The sequence below is a fragment of the Poeciliopsis prolifica genome, unplaced genomic scaffold, assembly GCF_027474105.1.
Source record: "Poeciliopsis prolifica strain line A6 unplaced genomic scaffold, Auburn_PproV2 SCAFFOLD121, whole genome shotgun sequence".
NCBI lineage: Eukaryota > Metazoa > Chordata > Actinopteri > Cyprinodontiformes > Poeciliidae > Poeciliopsis > Poeciliopsis prolifica.
The window spans coordinates 516,028-539,359 of NW_026562496.1; the positions used below are offsets into that span (position 1 = coordinate 516,028).

The 23,332-nt window shown below is 35.9% G+C and overlaps 1 protein-coding gene across 3 annotated transcripts; it reads left to right on the forward strand.

Moving 5' to 3' along the window:
* The first annotated feature begins 1,734 nt into the window (after window positions 1–1,734).
* LOC129354944 (oxysterol-binding protein-related protein 6-like) lies at window positions 1,735–21,298 on the forward strand. 3 transcript variants are annotated; one of them, XM_055024505.1, is made up of 24 exons: window positions 1,735–1,817; window positions 1,938–2,012; window positions 2,154–2,236; window positions 2,862–3,051; window positions 3,874–4,002; window positions 4,646–4,699; window positions 4,816–4,929; window positions 5,086–5,274; window positions 5,714–5,852; window positions 5,957–6,075; window positions 7,023–7,109; window positions 8,332–8,485; window positions 8,652–8,785; window positions 10,837–11,017; window positions 11,168–11,242; window positions 16,936–17,150; window positions 17,220–17,357; window positions 17,816–17,879; window positions 17,958–18,036; window positions 18,685–18,829; window positions 18,920–19,070; window positions 19,243–19,369; window positions 19,460–19,582; window positions 20,516–21,298. In XM_055024505.1, exons 4-24 carry the CDS (start codon window positions 2,932–2,934, stop codon window positions 20,622–20,624), a joined length of 2,646 nt encoding a protein of 881 aa, XP_054880480.1. In that variant the 5' UTR covers window positions 1,735–1,817; window positions 1,938–2,012; window positions 2,154–2,236; window positions 2,862–2,931; the 3' UTR covers window positions 20,625–21,298. The 3 variants fall into 3 exon arrangements, with proteins under 3 accessions (XP_054880480.1, XP_054880479.1, XP_054880481.1); XM_055024504.1 differs by having other exon boundaries at window positions 1,773–1,851; XM_055024506.1 differs by having other exon boundaries at window positions 1,773–1,851; window positions 7,023–7,061.
* Window positions 21,299–23,332: the final 2,034 nt, after the last annotated feature.

The window sequence follows — 23,332 nt, forward strand, 5'->3', positions numbered from 1 at the left end:
GGTCATTTCTGAAATTGATTGCTGTTACTTTCTCCTCATTGGTCTGCCTCATAAATTTGTCTGTAAACTCAAATGGGATCAAAACTCTGCTGCTCGCATTATTACCAACATGGCCTCATTTCGCAACATCGCTCCAATTTTACAACTTCGCTGGCTTCCTGCTACATTCAGAATTCAATTTAAAATCCTGTTGTTTATATTCAAGGCAGTCCACCTCAGTGTCCTCTTGTCTCATGTAGCACCATGGAGAAAAGAACCTTCTCTTACTCTGCTCTCCAACTCTGGAACGATCTTCCCCTTGACATCTGTAACATTGACTCTCTTCTCACCTTCAAATGACAACTCAAAACTCATCTGTTCAAGCATGCCTTCTCATTTGGATTGATTTATTTTTTTTAACCTATTTTATGATTTTGCGTCTTTGTAGACACTTTCTTTACTGTTTAATTTGTGTTTTTAATGTAAACTGTCCTTGGATGTTTTGAAAGGCACTGACAAATAAAATGCATTATTACTATTATCCATCCATCCATCCATCCATCCATCCATCCATCCATCCATCCATCCATCCATCCATCCATCCATCCATCCATCCATCCATCCATCCATTTTTCCCACACCTTTGTCCCTTGTTGGGTCAGGAAGGGTGCTGGTGTCTATCTGACAGGTCACCAGTCCGTCGCAGATCATTACTATTATTATATTATGTCTGAAGATTGAATAGTTTTTTTTTTTTTGTTTTTATTTTAATGACATCATTGCAGCTATAAGATCAGGTTTAAAGCAGTAGCCCTGAGAGAAAAAAGAATGTTAAAGACAAGAGGTCTTCTATTACCTTGATGTTTATAAAATAATCTTCATAGTCGTATCAACAGATATGCAGACTATTCAGCCATCAAAAGTTTCAATTACTAATGAAACTCACCTGTGCTGATCTGGACAACTAACAGCTTTTTGTCTAAGAGTTGTATAAAAGTGTCATAAGTCTGCAACAATCAGAAAATTAAATTTGTATGAAACCAAACCTCAATCACAACTTCATTTAATATTGCATTCTAACCTAATTTAATTCTTTCATATTGCAAGATTAATATCAATGTGCAGGAAACACTCTATCTTTTCACAGTGAACATCAGTCTGCCCCCCATTGTGGTTCCACAAAATGACTTCATGAAACGTATGATAGAATCAAAATGATTTTTTTTCTGTGAGGTGCCTTGGGAGGACATTTGTTGTGAAATGGTGCTACAGAAATAAACTGAATTGAATTGAATTGTTTTCTCTCAGCAGGATTTTGTCATACTCTTTTCAGTTCAAACAAATTGGTGCTTTATTGAGCACAATCGTCAACAACATTTAGTTGAAAGTGAATTCAAGTTTAGCTGAAAACATTGTTTTTCTTTGATATTTATTTATTTATAGGTCAGCTCAAACATGCTATTTCTGGACTTCACATTATATGCCTTGAAAGAGCTTTAAGTTAAAACAGTTTTAATTTTAGGATTATAAGTTCTTTGTTGGCAGCAGTATTTTTTTTTTCCAAATTTAACCTATTCATCCTATTTTTATTGTTTAGACATATTTGCAACCAAGAAAAGTCAAACACAAAACCTTTTTAGGGTGTGTTTGCTTGATTATTAAACTTTCAGTGCCTGTTGTTTCCACAATGTGTTGTCTGATAAAAGATCTGTTCCACAGCTCGTCATTCTTGTGATGACAGAGTGGATGAGCCTGTCTGGGGAGCTAGATTTTTTTTTCATGTAGCTCCACCCAGATACTTACTAGCTGTTAAGAAAGACAAGCAAGTTTTCACTTAGGTGAGTTAGCGTTTTTGTAACAAACAAGAAAATGGTAGGTTTACTCTCTGCTAAGTTCCTGATTGTTTAAAGGTCTTGCTAAATTCTGACAATTTTATTGTTTGTTGTTTTTGTTCTCAGGAAAACTTGGACAGCTTCTATGAGGTCACTCTGAGCTAGAGTGGAGGAGCTTGTTAGTTGTCCAGATCAGCACAGGTGAGTTTCATTAGTAATTGAAACTTTTGACGGCTGAATAGTCTGCATATCTGTTGATACGACTATGAAGATTATTTTATAAACATCAAGGTAATAGAAGACCTCTTCTTCTGTGTCTTTAACATTCTTTTTTTCCCTCAGAGCTACTGGAGCAGTGGGGTCTATCTTAAATATCCTTGTTTCTTAATTAGTGAGCCAAAGTGCTGATCTAATAACTTAACTTGGTGAGTAGATCCATTAAACTAACTCCTGTTGATTCCAAAAAATGTAAAACTTTTATTGTGTTGTGAAAGACCTAAGTAAAAGCGAAAATAAAATGCAGTTCTACAAAAACAGCATTTTGCAATCACTTTGACAAGAATAGAAAAAATATTGGTACTTTCAAACTATGGTTAGAAAAAGTGAAGGGAGAGGGGTTGCATTTGAGTGGTTTTATGGTAAATCAAGAAATATCCAAGGATAATGTTTATAAAATCTAAAAACATTACACATTGAATGTGACTAGACATTTTTTTTTTTTACAAAATCTGCATTTCCAGGCCAGTTTATGGAAATGAACTTGCATGCAATTTATTTTCATCATTAATAAAACTGATATTTAAAAAATTAGCTATGTCATAATCTAAGTATTATCAGAGTTCATCAAAAAATTGGCACAAAAATGTTTTCTTTAAGTTCGTTTTCAAATACTATAAATTAATTTGAAACCTTTTTCTGCAATTCCAATGGTTTTGTGTGCCTTTTAAATTGGTGGTATTCTAACCTTGTATTTCAGAGCAGGTTAATAAATTTTACTTAAAATAAAAAAATTTTCTTCAGATTTATTTATCAAATATTTTTGTTTTTTAGAACTCTCCATAAAACACTACAAGGTTCAAAAATTGTTTCTCTGCTAATTTATCATCGTCAAATTAAACCGATGGACCATCAGGTGAACACTTCCCAGTCTGTCATCAGCTTTGATAAATCCCCTGCCAGCACATTCAAACCATCTCATTCACGGAATAACAGCACAGGTTCATCTAAACACTCAAAACAGGTAAGAAAAATAAATGTTTCCTTTGACTTGAACATATTCGATGAAAGACATTGAACCCAGAAATACTATAAATTAGTCTTCTAATTTCTTCTATTTTTGTTACAAATAAAAATCTCACTCTAAGATTAATAACACTGTCCAAGTAACATTTATTTCAGAAGGCTTTATGAAGATGTCTTTGCCATTTAATCAGAGTACATATCCTGTTTTAGAAAACATTGTTATTCTTCTGGAAAACTTTGCAAACAAGCTGTACTGGTGATTTTTAAGTGTGCAGCTAAAGCTATAGTCTGCCAACATATATTGTTTAGCTTTTTTGCAGTTTCACTGAGCTTTGCACAGTGGGAGGTTATGGTAATTTTCCTATTATTCCCCATTATGTAGGGAATAGTGGTTTTAATCTGGAGCATAGTCAATTTAACTTGGGAAAAGAAAGGACTTTTCCCAAATCATTACCAAACAGCTGGTAATGGCCTCCATTAGCATGGGTAGGGATTTATTAGCACCATGCTTTCTGGTTACTCCCATAGCATAATGGAACCAGAGAGCATATACTTTGCTTTTTCCTCCCATGAATGGAAATAGATGTAGAATACCAGACTTGCATGTTTATTTTGCATCTGGAAGATATTATTTAAGAACTATAAAGTTTCCAAAGACTGAAGAGACACAATCAGCTGGTACTGTTGATGATATTGATAGCAAAGAGCCTCAAAGTACATCTTCCAAATTGTACTTGAAACAAAATATTGACCCACAATCAATGTAAAGGTTCCACTTTTGTGAAATTCATCATTTCTTCACTCTCAATGTTTTTGTTAGTCTCGTAACTGGGAGGTTATGGAAGAAGCTTCCTCTGTTCCTGGTTCCTCTCTAGACCTCAGCATCCCTGGGATCTGTGAGGGTTACCTGATGAAGAGAAGGAAGTATCCATTGAAAGGCTGGCACAAGGTAATCTCTCTATGGGTTGCAATGTGTGTATACAGCTCCTTTTAGTGTCATCTAAAAATATATTGCAATTAAGAAAGCTGAGCCAAATGCATTCAAAAGGGATCTTATTGTAATTTAGGGAAAATAGTAAAAATAAACAGGCTTTCTCTGCTTACGGTAGATAAAGTGTTTATATCACAAGTATATTTTGTTTTATGGAGGTAAAAGTGCAGTGACCTGGTTGCATATTTATGCACAGTCAAACTATGTTTAAGTTCTGCTATTTATTGCATTTGTGTTCAGTTACCAAGAATGCTGAGTCTGACTAACCTAAAATCAAGTTTGACACAATTTTTCTGACATTCATGCATTTGCATCCTTTATGCAAAGAAGTTGGAGGATTAAGTCAGACAAATGCTTTATTTCTTCTGTGGGAAAAAATATAAATGTCCTGCAGCTTCTTGAAACTTAGTTTGTAACTTTTCTGCTGCCCCAGAACCAAGGTATGAAAAAGTGCTTTCTAAAAATGTTGGTAAATAAATGTTGCACTGACACAAAAAGAAAACATGCAAGAGGCTGAGCTGTACATTTTTATTCTTAGAACACTAAAATTGTGAATCTCAATATTGGTCAGCCATTTTCTGTCGATTATTTTCTCTTTCAGAGGTACTTTTTGTTGGAGCGGGGAATTCTCAAATACTCAAAAACTCAACAAGATGTGAGTCAAAGCTCCTTGCACCACACTGAATCACAGCCATCAAATGCATTATTGTTTCCTTTTCAATATACTGTAGTCTAATGGAAAAGATTAGCAAATGTGTTCTTGTGTTTAAGATTCAAAAAGGAAAGCTCCATGGTTCTCTTGACATCAGCATGGCTGTTATGTCTGTGAATAAGAAGTCCAAACGAATAGACCTTGATGCTGGAGACAACCTTTATCATCTTAAGGTACCAAAACATTTTTAGCTGAGATATCTAAAATACTAACAACATTCCCCTTTTAAAATGTTTCACCAAAATCTAAATGATTAGCATAGTTTTAAGCTAATCTGGCATTAGTCACTTGCCTCAGATTCTCTATATTTCTCTCCTTTTCCATGTCAGGCAAAGAGCAGTGATATCTTCTACATCTGGCTGACGAAGCTGAGTGCCCATCGTCTTTTTAGAAAAAATGAAGCAATGAGTGTCCATCGTGGAGTTCTTCATGCTCTGTCCTTGAGCCATAGTACCCTGCCAGTTGTGGGCACCATCACTCAACAAAGCCTATCAACTGAGTATAAGTTATTGCAAAAGGTGATTGTCCCAAAAATAATTTACCTTGGGTCATAATTTAAATCAGTTGTTAAAATTGAATAGGTATTTTTCCTCTAAAATTAAACCTGAGATCAAAGCTGGAGCCAACACTATATTTATAGACTCCCTATAAGTCAACCAAACCACCTGGGTTTAGTTGGTGAATGATTTCTTAAAGGATTGTAGTGTTCTATTGCATTTTCTATTCAGCTTTTCTGGATGAATTTTTATTATAATTCTTTGATCTGGAAAAAAATGTACACAGGAATAAAGTTTTTGTTTGCAATTTCTCTGTTTTAGTAGTCACAACTATTAAGTTCCAGTGTTTGTTGTTTTTCAATGAAATGTTTTATTTTCTCTATTTTGAGTTTAAAATTTCTATAAGGACTTAAATACAAGATTGTCTTCTTGGTGTTTAATGTCATGTTTGGTTGTCCAGCCTCCTTGCTACCCCAGTTCAACATCACTGGACAGTCCTGAGATCATAAGTACTGCTCCTCCTGCCTCGTATCCGGGGGCAACCAATAAAGTGTCTGCTTGGCTGCAGCAGACCCACAACATTGATGCAACTTCCAATGGTAAAAAGTTGTTCATTAAGATGAAGGTGTGGATATAACGTGGCTTTATTCTTGTACTGGTTACTTTAATCTTTTACCTTTCATACTCCACTCTCTGTAACCAGACCTGGCTCGGAGCCAAGCAGAGCTGACAGAACTGGTTCAACTCATACAGAGACTTCACTGGCTAGAAGGAAGTGTCCCAATCACAAATACTGACCTTGAGATGCGCATCAGCATGCAGGTAACTACCCTGAACACAACTTGTCACTTGGTGTGATTTTTTTTTTTTTTTTTTTTTTTTTTTTTTTTACACTGGAAAAATGCTGTGTGCCAATACATCTTGGAAAAATTAGAATATTGAATAAAAGTGCAATATTTCTTGGCACTGTAATCTCTGAAAGTCATTTTATAGAGGTTCAAATATATTAAAATATTTCAAACTTATTTTTTTTTGCAATTTTTGCTGTACAGGTAAAGATAACTTAAATGTTGTTTCTCTGAAAATTAAAATGCCACAAACATCAGGCTTCTGAAAAGTTCTGTACATTTCTATTCACTTAATACTCAGTGAGCCTCCTCTTGCATAAATTATTGCATCAAAGCATCGTGGCACAGAGGCCAGCAGCCTGTGGTTGTAAAGGAGGCTCAGATTGCTTTGATGGCTGCCTTCAGGTCATCTGCCTTTCTGAGTCTGGTATCGCTCATCTTCCTTTGAGCAAACCCAGGATTATGTACGTGTGTACATTCCAATCGCTACAGAAACTGAGATAAGATTGAAACTTTTCATTGTACAGAAATCATATCGCTTGCAATTGATATTCAAAACCCAAATAGAAAAGCTTCTAAGAAATATGCTATATAAGCAAGTTATGCATCTGTTTAAAATAATTTCCTTAATTGGTAAAGCTTTTGGCCAAATTAAACGAATAATGCAAAACTATTTTTCAAAATTGCTAGTCTTTTACTTCAGAGTCTTCAGAAAATAGACAATAAAACATCTATTTCACCCTATAGACATCGTTTTGTGCAACGTGAAATTGAAGCTGAATTAATCTTCAAATTGACTTTTGGGTGAATTACCCTAAATCTACTTTTATGTAATAGTAGGTACTATAAGTATATATATTTTTTGTAGATTCAATATTTTTAAGTAAAAGAAATGATTTGTACTTTTTTGTTTGTTTCAAGAATCTCTTTCTAGAAAAACCCAAGAAGAAGTCAGGGAAGGTGGGTCACTCAAGAACTTTATCCCGTGTTGAAGCCATGGGTGGAATGGTAAGACTTGTAACAATGCATGCTATCTGCAAGGAGGGATCATGCTACAGGAGACCTTTTCAGAACCAATATATTTAGATTTTTTCTCCCATTGTAATAGATTCATTCTTTGTTCTTTTTGGTGTCTATAAAATGAGCCATTTCTAAAACCTTCCAATTGTTAGATTATTTGGGTGGTGCTGTTCTGTTAGCCATAGCAACCACAGTCAAGCCCACCTACTCTCTGAGCCACCCAAGAGGAGCTCGGGCAGTTTTAATCAGTTGGTTTTACTATGTGCTGCACAATGGCTGCTGGAAAGACAAGTGTTTTGTCTTTCCAAGACAAGTGAAGGAGTTTTTCTTTAAAGAGAAAATGTTTTATTTGCATCAAACAGTGTTCCATTATATATCACATGCATGTAATGGTGTATCACAGTCGAGATGTTTTTCTGTGCGGCTACAGAGGGTGTACAAACTAATTGATTATCCATGTGTTTGCTTACACTTTTCCAGAGTCCGTTTCCGACCCAAACGGACGCCAGAGCCATTTAAACCCTGCTGCTAATTAAACACTACTAGAGCAGTGTTTAGTAGTGTTTAATTAGTTAATAAAGCTTTATTTCTCTCAGGGTTTTGTTACAAACACAAGAAAACGCCAATCAGTACTTTTTTCCAGTACTTTTCAAGTACTGGAAAAGTGAATGCTAAGCTTCATTTTCCGACTCGATCAGCTTTATTTCTCTGTAGTTTCCACAGGAAAGGGAAGAGAAAAATTGACAGAAATGACTGACATTAAAATGGACTGCCCCCATTTTTCATGTACATGCTGCTGCTCTTGGAACCTTTCATTCTTTGTTGCTGTGACTATGTTTACCTTATCCGTGTATATGCAGTCAGGGAAAAGCATATCATTTTAGTTCTGATTTGACATGTCGAGGGACGAAAAAACCTAGCTTTTATCTGGGATGCCACTCCCAAGGCATCTTCTCACTTAATAGCTTGTTGAACAACCCAGTCAAATGGTTATGTTATCAAGATCAACTGTCTTGCCTCTCTTCAAAAAGAAGAGCTAAAATCTGTACACATTAGCAATGCTTTACAGGCCTTTTAAATCAGCGTTGTTGCTTTGTAGTGATCAAATTGGTTAAAATTTCGTTTTTTAGTTCAATTGTTATAATGCAAAAAAAAAACAAGAAAAAAAAAACAGAACTTGGTGTGATCTTCTTCTTTTGACTTTTCCTAGTTCACATCAAGCCATCTGAGTACAAACAATTCCAACATGGCTGCATCAGTCCAGTCCATACCTGACTATGTTTACTCACAGCTGTCAAACCCTCAAGTAACCTCACCTGAGGCAAAGAAGCTCCATCAAGACATTTGTATGCTTTCTCAGAGGGGTAAGAGCTTTTACCTAACCTATGTCACATAGCATGGATTTTCGTTTGGACTTCTTATTCACATAACAGACATGGATTTTCAACACATACATGCATATTGTTTTCATATTAATACTTTACTGAAAAAGGCTAGTGTGATTAAAATCTTGTGAATGTTTTATTGTAGTATATGGTTCTCTGAAGTCCATTCATGAGGTTTTGACCTTGGAAAGGGAGAGACTGAGACAGGCTTGGACTAGTCCTGACCTGAGGCAGGACACTTCTCAGCAGCTGGCGACACTGTGCACCACATTGACTGAGGTAACGGGTGCACACAAACGCAGAGCAATGCATGCTGTAAAACTGTCAAACATGGAAACAAAAAAAAGTGTGTATATAGTGTGTATATTGGCTTCCGTTGTGTCTTGGGGTCGATATTTTTACTGTGTGGCCATCATAAGCAGTACAACTGAAATTATTTTGTCCATCTTTAAATATACATAGTTTCAGTTGTACTGCTTCTGACAGTCACACAGGATCAACCCTAAAGACACAAAGGAAGCCAAGCCCTCCTCGTCTCTGGGAGGTTCTGTGTGAAACGGTTCAACAGGTTTGTGCTGTTTCTAGGCAGAAACACACCTCTCCCTTTGTTCAAGGAAAGGGAAGAGAAAAATTGACAGAAATGACTGTGACATTGAAATGGACTGCCCCCATTTTTCATGTACATGCTGCTGCATGTTGGAACCTTTCATTCTTTGTTGCTGTGACTATGTTTACCTTATCTGTGTATATGCAGTCGGGGAAAAGCATATCATTTTAGTTCTGATTTGACATGTCGAGGGACGAAAAAAACCTAGCTTTTATCTGGTTTTAAAATCAAAATGAGGTACCTGCAATGTACCCAAGTTGAATACAAGGAAGTATAACTGATTAGGTTTTGTACAGTTTACATTCAAAACTGTCCCCCTCACTCAGTCCTGTTTTGTGAAATCTGTGATTTGGCAGGGTGTGCTCTTCCATGGCTTTTTGCTTGCTTTGGTATAACTGACTTCCAAATTAACACCCACTGCTGAGGCTCTTTTAGAGTATATTTAGTTATTGTTTCTTTTGTGTTTTCTTGACATTTTTCTGCCTGTGTGGGTGCTATGCCTTCATGACTTTAAGTCTATATGCATGTGCAGCTTGACATGCAGTCTCATTCACTGTCCTCTGGCTCTACTGAAGATTCCTTCTGCACTGTCTGTACAGATCAGGTTTGTACTCTATTTGGTTAATCTTCAATTTTGGATTTGCTTCTACTCTTTATCGCAAAAATCTTTGCTGTGAAAGAAATGGGTATACTTCTTTCCCGGAAGATATTGCTGCACACATTCCTATAAATTTAGATGTATGTGAAAACTTTATAGAGCTAGTACAAATGCAATAAAGCAGCATGAAAACTGATGGGAATGATGAAAGATTTGGAGGAAATTGGATTTTTTTTTCACAACTTGAATATTGTAAAAAAATTGAATTAGTCATTTCAGAAAGTGAAACTGGTGTATAAATTAATTTCACATAGTGAAATAGTTTGATCCACTATTTCTTGGAAATTTGACTGAGAACTTGTCAAATTTCCAAGAATTTGTCTGTCATTAAGGCATAGCTGTTTATCGCACTGATTTTGTTCTTGCCATTGAGCTGGCTTCTCAGAACTTTCCTTATTCGTTGGAGGTATTTAGCTGTGGCTCTTTTCCTTGTGGCCTCATCGAGGTTGCCATTTGCTTGTGGTATACCTAGGTACTTGTAACTGTCCTCTATGCCTGCTATTGGTAGAGGACCCGAGCTCAGAGGATAAGAACCACCCCGCGGTGGGTGAGAAGGGAATTATATATATATATATATATATATATATATATATATATATATATATATATATATATATATATATATCTGAGATATTTATATCTGAGACTTCTGCACAGATCAGGTTTGTACTGTACAGTACAAACTGTACAATATGGTTTGCACTGTATATGTAGCTTGAATTGCAACATATTTGATTCACATCAATCACTATAGCTAAGTAAAGGATCTGTGTATGAAACACTGAGCCCATTGTTTTGTGTGTTTTTATTTACTTTAGGAAAAATAAAAAGCAAGTTAGATTTTTTTTTGTCTTTCTTTGTGTGAATTGCATTTCACAAGAACCTGATTGCAGAAATCTAATCCTCCTAGTTCCCTCCCACCACAGCACTTGTTTTAACCACAGCATCCACTTAATGTCGAGTCAAGCTGCATCATGATTTAATTTTGTTCATAAGAATCATAGTTTTCATTGAATCAAAATTATAGTTGAAAATAAATCTGGTGACCTGTGCTCTTTCCTGCAGAGGACACCATCTATGGCTCGTCACAGTCGTCGTGCTCCCTCAGTGGCAGAATCTACAGCAGAGTATTTTGATGCCAGTGAGGTGATAATGTGCGAGACCTCCTCAGAGGCAGAGGCATCAGATGAGTCAGGATTGAGTGACATCACTACTACTAGCAACTCTGAGCCTGAAGAAGGTCACTGTAAGTTTATTTATATCCCCCCACTGCCTTCTCAAACAAATGCTAGTACCATCTATGGCTAATCTATAACTTAATGACTCCCAGATATAGATGGTAACAGAACCGCAGTATAACATTCCCTCCCTTTAATTTTTTTTCTCCTCTTTGTAGCTGCTGCCACTCTGAACTACAAAGAAAGTCTAAAGACAGCAACTGACAAACCCATTCTGGCACCCAAAGATACAGGTAATGGGATGACTTCTGTTGCCATGGTTACAGATTGCTCATGATGTAGATCCACAAAATATGAAACCAAGACCTAAATGTTGTAAAGGAACTTTATACAAAGTTTTCAGCAATTCCAATGTAAGACAGGAAAATCTGCAATTGTCACAATTCTTATTTTATCACAAGATATGGATGCAACAACAGTTTGACTCACTTTTTACCAAACCAACTTTATTTATAAAGCACTTTAAAACAACCACAGCTGATACAAAGTGCTGTACATAAAATAAATAAACAGCTTTAAACTCTTACAGTTTAAAACAAACAAACATACAATGTAAAACTAGATCTCACTGGAGTTGAAAGCCAAGTAAAATAGATGGGTTTCAAGACGAGCTTTAAAAGTGGACAGTGAAGGGGCCTCGGACCTGCAGGTCATTCCATAACTTAGGACCCCGACAGAGAAAGCTCTGTCCCCTCTGAGCTTCCTTCTAGATCTCGGTTCCTCCAAGAGCAACTGATCTACAGACCTGAGAGATCGATAAGGTATGTCAGGGTGAAGAAGCTACCACAGGAAGATGTGAGGTAAGCCGGGGCAAGATGGTACAGCGATTTAAAAACAAACATAGGAATTTTAAAACCGATCGTAAAATAAACAGGCAGCCAGTGAAGTGAAGCCAAGACAGGGTTACATGCTCTCTCTTTCGAGTTCCTGTCAAAAGTCGTGCAGCCGCATTCTGAAGCAGTTGCAGACGTGAGAGCAGTGACTGACTGACTCCCAGATATAGAGAGTTACAATAATCCAGTCAAGTCGAAATAAAAGCGTGGATCACTGTTTCAAAATGCTGCCTGGAAAGAAAAGATTTTACTGATGCCAATCGCCTTAAGTGATAAAAACTGGACTTAACCACAGCTCTAATTTGGCTGTCCAATTTGAAATCACTGTCCACCTTAAAACCAAGATCTGTAATAACAGGTTTAAAATACACCTCCAAGGGTCCCAGGTCAACAGAGGAGGACTCACAGGAGCCACTGGGTCCGAAGACCATCACCTCTGTTTTCTTTTCGTTAAAATTTAAAAAGTTCAAAGCCAACCAAGCTTTAATATCACTTTGACATGCCAGGAGATGTTTGATTGACTGGATATCTTTCTGCTTCAGGGGCAAATAAATCTGGCAATCATCAACATAACAATGAAATGAAATCCCATGTTTCCTGAGGATAGAACCCAGAGGCAGTAAATAAAGACAAAAAAGCAGTGGGCCCAGAATTGAGTCCTGTGGTACACCATATGGCATTGAAGCAGTAGATGATTCAGGGTCTCTAATATTTACTGAAAATGTTCTGTCCTCCAGGTAGGACCTGAACCAATTAAGAACAGCGTCACCAATACCTACAATATGCTGTAATCGATATTAAAATTTTAATATGAAAATATTATATCATATTAAAATTTTTCTTTATATTAAATAAATGGTAAAAGTTTGCTTAATGCTTCATTGCTGACGAGCTGCAGAGGATTCCCGATGTGGTGTGAAAGTGTTTGTCCCCTTTCTGGTTTCCAACATTTCTTTTGCATATTTGTCATATGTCAATGTTTTCAGAACATCAAATTCATTCAAATATTAGTCAAAAAGAACACAAGTAAATACAAAGTGCAGATTTTGAATAAAGCTTTTAATGGAAGGAAAAACACCCCAAAACCTCCTGTGGGGGGAAAATTAATTCCCCGTAAACCTAAGAACTGGTTGGTCCAACTTTACCAGCAACAACTGTAATCAAGCTTTTGTCTCTTCCAGCTGTTGAGCAATTTTGCAGAATTACTGTAATACGTCATTGAAGGGTTTTCTAGCACAAAAGGCTTCTTTTTGTTTTCTTTCTTTCTTTAAGGTCATGGTACAGCATCACGAGTTCATATAGGGACTTTGATTAAGCCACTAGTGTTTTTTTTGTTTTTTTTTTCCCCTTCAGTGATTTAGATGTGGACCTGCTGGTTGTTTTGAATCATTGTCCTTATGCCGAACATTTCAACCCAAGATCAGAATCAAAAGGCTGGATGGCTGTAGACTCTTAGGTTGTTTGTTCATCACAAGTCTTCCAGGTCCTGAAGCAGCAAAATAGACCCAGGCCATCACTCTACCACTGCCATATTTTACTGTTGTTATGATGTTCCTCTGGAATACAATGTTACTTTTACACCAGATGTAAGGAGACACACATTCCAAAGAATTCAGAATTGTCATTTCACAGACTGTTTCCCCAAATGTCTTGGTGGATTATAAAGATGTTCTGGTAAAATTTAAACAAACCTTCAGGTTTTTTTAGGGTTAGGGTAAGGGTTAGGGGGTTAGGGTTAGGGTTAGGGTTAGGGTTGACTGGGTTGACTGGGTTGTTCAACAGTAGTTTTCATCTTTGAACTCTACGATGCAGGCAATTTTTGCCCAGTCTCTTTCTGCATGAACTCTGACCTTAACTGAGACAAATGAGGCCAGCAATTCCTTAAATGTTGTTGTTGGGAGTTTTGTCACCTCTTGGATGAGGCGATGCTAAGCTCTTGGTGTAGGTTTGGTTGCCCAGCCTTCTGGGGAGGTTCACCACTGTCCCATCTTTTTGCTGATTGTGAGTAATGGTTCTGACTGAGGTTTGCTGGAGTGCCAAAGTGTTTAGAAACAGCTTGGCAGACCTTTTTAGACTAATAGATTTGAATTACTTTCTCTCATTTATTAAAAATTTCTGTGGTTCTCAGCACAATGTCTAACTTTGGAGGACCATCTTTATTAAGATGTGTGGCAGTGATCAGTGGCTAGGGGTGATTAACCTCAGCTATGTTATGCAGGGATGGAGAGCTGTAGACAGGTCTGAACCCATTTTATTCTGGTCTCTGTATAGGATTGTTACACTTCCATCTTGGTAGGCCTCGAGACATTGGGTTAAGCCAGTTCAAGATTCAAAACTTGTCTCCCTTTTATCTTCACCCATATACAAACAACAAATTGAATGCAAATTAAAAGTGACATCAGAGCGCAGTTGTATTCCACCATCTCAGAAAAAAATACAATATGATGATTGCTAATGACCCTGAAATCTTGTTGTAGGTGAATGCTTATCACACCCAATGGCAATTGTTCCAATCATTTAAGAGTACATCTATTAATTTGTGGTCCAGTTTTGGTGATTCAAGACCTGACCACAGAACTATTAGATTTTCTTTTAAAAACATGCAGAATTTGAAGAAAGGAAAGGAGGGGAAAATATGCAGAGCAACTCTTTAATTTTTTCCAACCATCAGGATTAACAATGTTAACTTACAAAATGAGTGGAATGACATCTAGTTTTCCTAGGCATTTATAGTGCACATAAGGAAAAGTGAGTAGCAGTGCCTAATTTACTAACATCAATCTTTGGGCAAAAATAATCAGTGTTCAAATACTTAGGCTTTAGTGTTCAAATACATGAGCATTGCTGGAACCAGGACAATACCCTCCAAAATCAGTTCAGTTTCAAAGAAAAAAACAAACAAATAATGAAAATGTATGCTAAATCTGCATACCTGAAAAAACACACAGCAATACTGATTTAGCCACACGTAATCTTTTAAGTCACAAACTTTGCTCTTTCCAAGTTTATCAATGTTATTGTTATAGAAAAAAATTCACTGAGCCAGCAGCAGATGAAGAGGGAAAATGAAGCTTGTTTTATCGAGCCAAAAACATAAATTCACTCTTACCATCAAAGTTTAATGGTCATAATCCATGTCCATCTCTTGTCCATATGCAACAAGGATTCTTGACTGTTTTCAGCTTTTTCTGTCTCTTGTTCACGATTGTAGGAAATCCCACAGATATTGATATTTTATTAATTTCTCCTCTATGAGGCAATTTGGATGTCTGTTCAGACAAATATTAAAATGCCTGATTTATTTCCAGTAAATGTGTGTTTATAAACATTTTTTAAATGATACTATGCATTGTTTTTGTTCATCAAATATAGATTTTTTTTTAAAGACAAATCTTCATTAGCTTACTCTTACTGATTTTTTTTTTCTTTTTAAATCATACCATGATTGTGCATTGTAAACCGATTTAGACAATGTGTCAATGTATGACAGCATTTAATAACTTAAAGCTTACTTTACTTACTTGACAATTAGTTAAACAAAAAGGAGTTTTGGTTTTGAAATGAACTTTTTCCATTACTTTTTGCATTTTATGGTGTTTAAGACTGTCTGATCTTGTTTTGGTCTCTGCCTTAGAAGGTCCAAACAAATTTTGACTTTCTGCAGTTGTCTTTCCACATTGGGTAAAGGAGGCTTGACTTAGTTTTTTTTCTCCTTTTAAAAAATAGCAATTCATTTAAAAACGTTTCTTGTGTTTACTTGATTTGTCTTTGACTGATGCTTTGATTTATTTCTGAAATACTCGAGAGACAAACTTGCAATCCATAGGAAATCACACCACCTTTCCATGCCACTATATGGCCATGATTTAGAACTCCATATTTTTGTGGTTTTTGACCAAGAAAAACTGAGAGGTCTGAAAAATGATCTTAACAGTAGACATATCCAAATGCTTAAAATACTTTAAAATTTTCAACCAAAAATTTAAATGAAATACAAAATAGTGAGGTGTTTGTGACAAATAGAAAACGGGTTTTAATCTGAGGTTTTGCTAAACTGAAATGTGTGCTCACAGCACTTTCAATATGGACATTTGAATGTCATCGATAGATAAAATTACCTTATCTTACAGAAAATTCTCTATTTTGGAGATATGAAGTACAGTTAAATTCTTTGTTTCTGCCAAAGAAAAAAATGTTAGCTACGCAGTAATTGTAATTTCAAATCAGAAGTACACTTAGAGCATGCAAATGACAAACTGAGTCTAATGTGGATACAGAAATCTTTGCACATGTACTGTAAAAGGCCAGCATTCAGGTAATTCCAATTGTTACAAAATATTTTTACTTGTCAGTTGATGGTGCAAAAATGTACATACCTTTAATTGTATTGGTTACTCTGCCACTACTTAAACAGTTTGTTAGCTTGTTGGTCATTTGGTACAAATAACTTGTTCATTGGATAAATTTAACATTTTCGAATTTTACTTTTAATTTCAGATCAAAGTAAAATTTTACCTGAAATTCGGTCTGTATTTTTATATCACAGTTCATCCCTAGCAACAAAAGTAATTAGAAGATCTATTGTAAACTTTGAAAATGTATTTTCTCTAAAAATGAAGTAACTTTTTGGAAGTCTAAGTATGAATGAAACCTCCCCAAATGTGGCTCAATCTTGCATAAAATTAGTTTTGTTCCATTAGAAATAACTCCACAAATCCCCCAGCTATTTCAAAACATTGTCCTCAATTGGCTGACTTTATTATAGAGGTATGAAATTTGTAGAACTTCCCAAGACCTATGTGGATGTTGCTGTAGACAACAAAATGCAGCAAGCATCGTTTCATATGAACTACTAAATCGTTCTGAACAATTGGAAATAATAAAAATGGTACTTTTATTTTACAGCAAAAGCAGTAACATCATGAGAAAGTTTAACTTGTTGCATCCATTCGGCTGTTAATTTTAATACCATGACTGGAAGTCCAACAATTTGTCAATGTAACTGAACTTTTTTTTTCCAATTACATTTTTTGTTTTGAGTAGCCCTTTGTAAGTTGCTGCCTCCCTGCCATTCCTGTCTTCCAACATTCCAGGGCGTCGCACCACTCTCCCTTCCCCCTGCGCAGACAACAGTCACATTGGCATTATGACCATCCTGTACAATAACATTGGCAAGGATCTGTCCAGAGTGTCAATGCCAGTGGCTCTTAATGAGCCGCTGTCCTTGCTTCAAAGACTTAGTGAAGAGCTAGAGTACTCTGAGCTGCTGGACATTGCCAATAATACTGATGACCCATATCAAAGAATGGTGAGTTTTCTTTGATTCATGAAAGTAAACGATAGCCAATTGATGATTAATGACTCTAAATGTTTCTAGGTGTATGTGGCAGCGTTTTCCATTTCTGGGTATGCCTGGGCATCTTGGAGAAATCGCTACAAACCATTCAACCCCGTTCTTGGAGAAACCTATGAGAATCACAGGGAAGACAGGGGATTCTACTACATCAGTGAACAAGTAATAATCAGACTAATGTTCCCCTTATATGATTTTTTTCTCAAGTAAACATGAGGTTTTGGTTTCTAGGGCTTTTGTTTCTTTTGCAGACAGGTTTGTTCAAATCTGAAACTGCAGGAGCAGGTCATTTTGTCTGAGATTTTAAAAAGGGACTTATTTTGCTTACTTTTGAATGTTTGGTAAATTATAAGCAAAACAAGCCTCAATTCTTACAGAACAAATATCTGTAGAAAATGTTTTATTTTAAATGGCATAAAGATTTCCAAAACACAGCACAACGTATTTTCAAAGTGTATTTTTGTGTGTTTCACTTTCAATCAGAAACAAACTTCTTAGTTGAAAACAATTTCAAACTACAAATATAAAATTATATTTAAGTAAAGTAATAACTGACTTATTGTCTCTTTAAGAAATTATTAAAATGCTTCCTTTTTTTTTCTTTTTTTATATTTTGTTAGGTTAGCCATCATCCACCAATCTCGGCATGTCATGCAGAGTCAGAAAATTTCACTTTCTGGCAAGGTAGGTGTATTTATTGTGTGATAAATATACTTGACATATTAAGTAAGCAAACATTCTTTTTTTTATGTCTGTTCATAGATCAGAGATGGAAATACAAGTTTTGGGGAAAGTCGGTGGAGATAATCTCCTCTGGTCTGGTCAACGTTACGCTCCCAAAGTGAGTTACAGCCAATCAGATATTTGACAAACTAAAGTTTGTCAAATATTAGTGGTGAGCAGACAAGAAGGGCGTCATCTAGCAGAGGCAAGAGTAGGTTTCCATACTCTTGGTATGGAAACCTACATACGTATGGGTCGAATATCATTAGTAGTATTTTAGATTTCTTTTAACAAAGCTTTATTAACACTGCATCAGGTTATTATTATTATTTTATTTTATTTTTTTTTGAATGACCAGAATTTGCTAAATTCTGGCTACTGCTGTGTGAGGTTTACTTGAAGGCTTTTCAGAAAGGCACAAAAGGTCTCATCACAACACGAGGAAAACGTGTGTGACTGGCAGTGTATGTGGATGGGGGTGGCGGGGTACAGACCCCCAGCTGAAGATGGCTGACCTCATTATAGCTCCAAAAAAACGGTGATGATAAAATCTTGGCTCAAGTCTGAGCACATATGATGAAAATGTTTGACTTGGCAGATAAGGAGGAAGACATGAGGGAGTCTGAAACTTTGATTAAAGCTGCCTGCACTTTCAAACCTAATGGATTCACTGTGCAGCATCTTAGTATTAGATGCACATTTTACATGTACATGTTGTCAAAAATGTTGTAGGAATGTCAGTAACAACCAAATTAAATGCACGTAGGTTTGGGGATCACTACGAGTGGAATAAGGCCGTCACCTGCATCCACAATGTACTGAGCCAACAGCGCTGGTTGGAGCATTATGGGGAGGTGGTCATCAGAAACACAAAGAGTGATGAGTGCACCTGCAAGATTACCTTTGTCAAGGCAAGATGTTGTCATGTATGCATGCACATTTCTGTTTCCTGTAACTGACTGTAGCTGTGACTTACTTATTTCTCTTTCTTTTTCCTTTAGTCTCGGTATTGGAGCTCAGAGAGCAGTAAGAATGAGATCCAGGGAGTTGTTTTGGACCGAGCTGGAGAGGTGGTTCATCGTTTTGGAGGCTTCTGGCATGAAGGCATTTTCTGTGACACTATGGCCACACCAACATGCATCTGGAAACCAAGTGAGAGCCAAGTGTTTGCACTGAAGATGTGGTTAAAGTACTATTAGAGCTATAAAGAAATTTTTAGATAACTTTAACCTCCTTCTACTTTCAAGAAAGATTGAACTGAACACATTTTGTTTTATCAAAATTGGTTCATTCTTACAGTCTACAATGGTCTATTTTTGTCCAGATGTACAGCCTGATGACCACTTGCAGTACTATGGTTTCTCACGCTATGCCAGAGAACTAAATGAAATGAATGCAGACTTGGAAATCATCCTCCCCCCTACAGACACACGCTTCCGCCCAGACCAGAGGTAACGAGCAATTTTTATATTTCATTTTAAACATATATTGAAGTTATTTTCTGCAGTTTGACAACCTCCATTCCACTCATTGTCATGTAGGCTCTTGGAGGAGGGGAAAGTGGCTGAGGCGGATAAAAAGAAAGATCAGGTGGAAGAAAAGCAAAGGGAGAGGAGGAAGGAAATGGCCAAGAGAGGAGAGGAGCACATCCCTAGGTTCTTCAGGTTCGAAACAAAAATTCTAATGTCTAATCATTTAAGCTTAGTTTGTTGATTAATGAGTTAGTACCAAAGAATTGCAATGAAACAGAGAAAAATAAACACATGCAATTTAGACATCAGAGTTCAGTCCAAACCTGTAACGTGGAAGACTGAAGAGTTTAGGATGGGGAAATGGGCAAGTACCCGTTTCAGCTGGCAGGTTGTAACTAGATTTTAATCAGTTTCAAAATCTAAAGTTTCAACATACAATCTTAAAAACCAATGCTCTCCTAAAGCAAACTGAATCTTTGTCTTTTTCTGTGGGTTGTGGAAACCCACAGAGGCCTTCCTCTGATGCAGATTATATCAATGGGTTGGTCCAAATGGTTTTCCATGTGGATCCGCTTCCTTTGAGGATGTCTCCAACTGCCGCTCACTGAGAGTGTCTGTAATCAGAACTGTGACAATGATGATAATAATAATAATAGAGGAATTATTTGAAAGAAATTCAAATAATTGACAGAGAACTGTCAATTACAATTGTAGCATTGTACAATTTTCCATATTGTACAATGCTAAGGTGTGTTATAGGTGTTTTGTGCTCAAGAAAGGGAGACAAAATCATTCATTTAAAAGTTTTTACAAATTCCAATTGGGTTGTTTTAAAAGCTGTTCAAATAAATAAATAAATAAATAACCAAGACCCAGGAATAAAAGTAGTAAGAATTTGAAGTAGCCCCATTTTAAAAAAAAAAAAAAGTCAATACTTTCTTGATGTGAATATTTACCCATAGATGTTAAGAGAGTTGCTTCATGTAGAAAACATCATGTCAACAGCTTGACATAAAAGGAAAAAAAAAAACTTCAGATCAGATTTTAATACAATGTTCATTTTGGGAATTCATTATAGTTAAGATTATTAAAATTCCCTGACAAGTTTGTGGTTTTGTTTTCCAGAAAAGTGCTTGATGAGGCTGGCAGAGAGGTGTGGCTATATAATGGAACTTACTGGAAGATTCGCCAAGATCCAGGTTTTTCGAAGAGTAAAAATCTAGCCTTGTGGTAGACTTGTGAAGCTGGCTGAAATCCCCTGGGACATGTGTCTCACTGGATTTATTTCATGAAATAAATAAATCCCTTGGGACATCACTGTGATTCTCTGCAGACAAACGAAGACTGTGTGTTCCCTAGAATCAGGATAGTACGACTGTTTATAGAAACATGAATTAATCTTTTGTATAAAACTTAAGAGGGGAGATGCAACAATGAAACCAATTAACCAATTTTTTTTTGAACAGTCTGTACAGGAGCATTGTTTTCACTAAACTTGTCTATCTTTGTGTCTGATCTTAAAACCATAGAGAACACATTTTATTTTCAAGGTCAACATATATAGGGCAGGATAGTTACGCTACAGCAGAATCTGCTGAGCTGCACTATTTATTCTCTTCTTCCTGCAAGTATATATAAAGGGTGACGTGTGTTCTATTTTATTTCATTTGGTTGTGGAATTGTGATATTTTTGTGGTGATCTGGGTTGCGTTGTATATATTCAAGCCTCATTAGTCCTTTTGCTTGAATTAACTTAAACATTAGAATGCTTTGTAACACATTTGCTCTTAGCTGTTGCAGCTTTTACCAAAGTTAAAATTCTGCAAAAAAACTGGAAAATCTCTACTTGTGTGGTTTTGGGTTGTTTTTTATTATTATTATTCCAAAATAAACAATACTATAATCTTATCTGTTCTGTTTTTTTGTAGCTGGTTCTTGATGAGGTAAGGATAAACATAACTTGAAGTATAATTTTTCAAAATATGGCAAGTTACTTGAGTCTTCAGTTAAAGGCTGAAACAGTATTTTAAGTGACTCAGTCACTTAAATAATGTTGCAATAATCAATGCGACTAAAGATAAACTCATCGAGCACTTAATGCTCGATGAGCATTAAGTGATTTTAATTGGCTTTGTAGATAAAAAAAAACAACTCTGGAACATTCTTTGATTCATAAAAAGCCTTAGATGTATCATAAAATATTTCTGAAAAGGCTTTCTGACATTGGAGTCTAGCCGATCAATTGATCGGCTAGACTTTACTGATGGGTAAAAAAAAAAAAAATTTAAAACAACCTTCCACTTGCACATACTGACCTACTCAACAAAGTATCCAAAGGTGTTCCACAAGGTTCTATTCTGCATCCTGCTCCATGCTTTCACAATATATAGTATATTAACAATTTCTCATATGCTCATTTTCATTTTTATACTGATGATACTCGTATTGTGCTGCCAATACCTTTGAAAATGCTTTGAGAAGCATAAAGCAGCTTTTGATGTTATTCAATCCGATTTGTGTGATTGAAAGCGTATTTAAGAACTCAAATCTAAAGCAAAATTTTTAATTGTAGGCATAAATTTAAATAATTTCATGAAGCCCATTACTTCTCCCGGTTCTCAGCCTATTGAATGAATGACAAAGCCTGATTATTTATATTGAGACAACCTCAATCTGTGTTCCCAAAATTCAACAGCTTGTAAAGAAACTGAAGTTGTTTTTATCTCAGACCTATCGTTTGAGGCTAGGAAACGTCTATCATTGGTCTGTGAGCCTTTATTCACCATGTGTTTAAGACTGCTTTATCTATCTAGCTACCTTTTTTTTTTTTTTTTTTTTTTTTTTACTTATTGCCATATCTGATTAGTTATTTTATGCAGATTGTACTTTAATATCAGTAGTTTTGATTTGGAATAGTCTGTGTGCTTCTGCCATTCTTGGCCAAGTCCCTCTTACAGATATTTAATCTGAGACATACCTGCTTACATGTATACATGGGCGGAAATCCCAGGGGGCCATGGGCTGTCCGGCTCCCCAATCTTGGAAAAGTCTAGAATTATCTATTTTGTCAAAGGTAGCACATATCTCAATTATATTCAGCTCTAACTCTTATGTTAATGAGTTTGCTTTCTACTCCCACACACTGAGTTGTCAGTTAGTTGTAGTGCTTAGACCCTCTGGTTTCAGAGAGAGATGGAGGAAGAACAGAAATATATGCTTTTATTTCTTCAACATAGATCCTCAAAAACCACACAAACAAAAAATCTATTTTTCTATAAAAACCCTGGTGCTTTGAGTATTAAGTTTTTTTTATACTTCCCAGAGCTTCATTAATTCGATCTACTTGTTGGTTTTCAGCCATCCAGGTCATGGCAAAACCCAAAAAGATGCAAACATAAAGCAACTTAGCAAATTAGACTTTAAACACATAACTTGTATTGAGAGCACTACAAGAAATATATATTTATGAGGAATTTTATCAAGTGGAGTTAATTTTTGTAAACATGTACCAGAGATTATATCTGTGCCACTGAACCAAGCTCATATCGAAACATTCAAATTTCAGTTTGACTTTTATGGGTTCTCAGTAGTTTGCTTACTGAGAAAAACACGTTTGAGCATTAACACTAATTTTTGGTCTTGAAAACAAAACATTTTAAACCACATTTAAAGTTACATTTCACTGTAACTTTGCTAATCCCCAAAATCCTCTGAAAGAAATTTCCCTGCTTATTGTGCCCCTGAATAATGAAATGTATACAAACATTAGCCTGGGTTTCTTTGGTATCAAATCCCAAAAAGGTGCAAACATAAAACAACTTAGCAAGTTAGACTTTAAACACATAACTTGTGTTGAGAGCACTACAATAAATACAGTATATTGTACAAATCTCATCTCTTTCAACCCATTTCTTTTTTGTTCTTGTGAAAGAAAAACTGCTG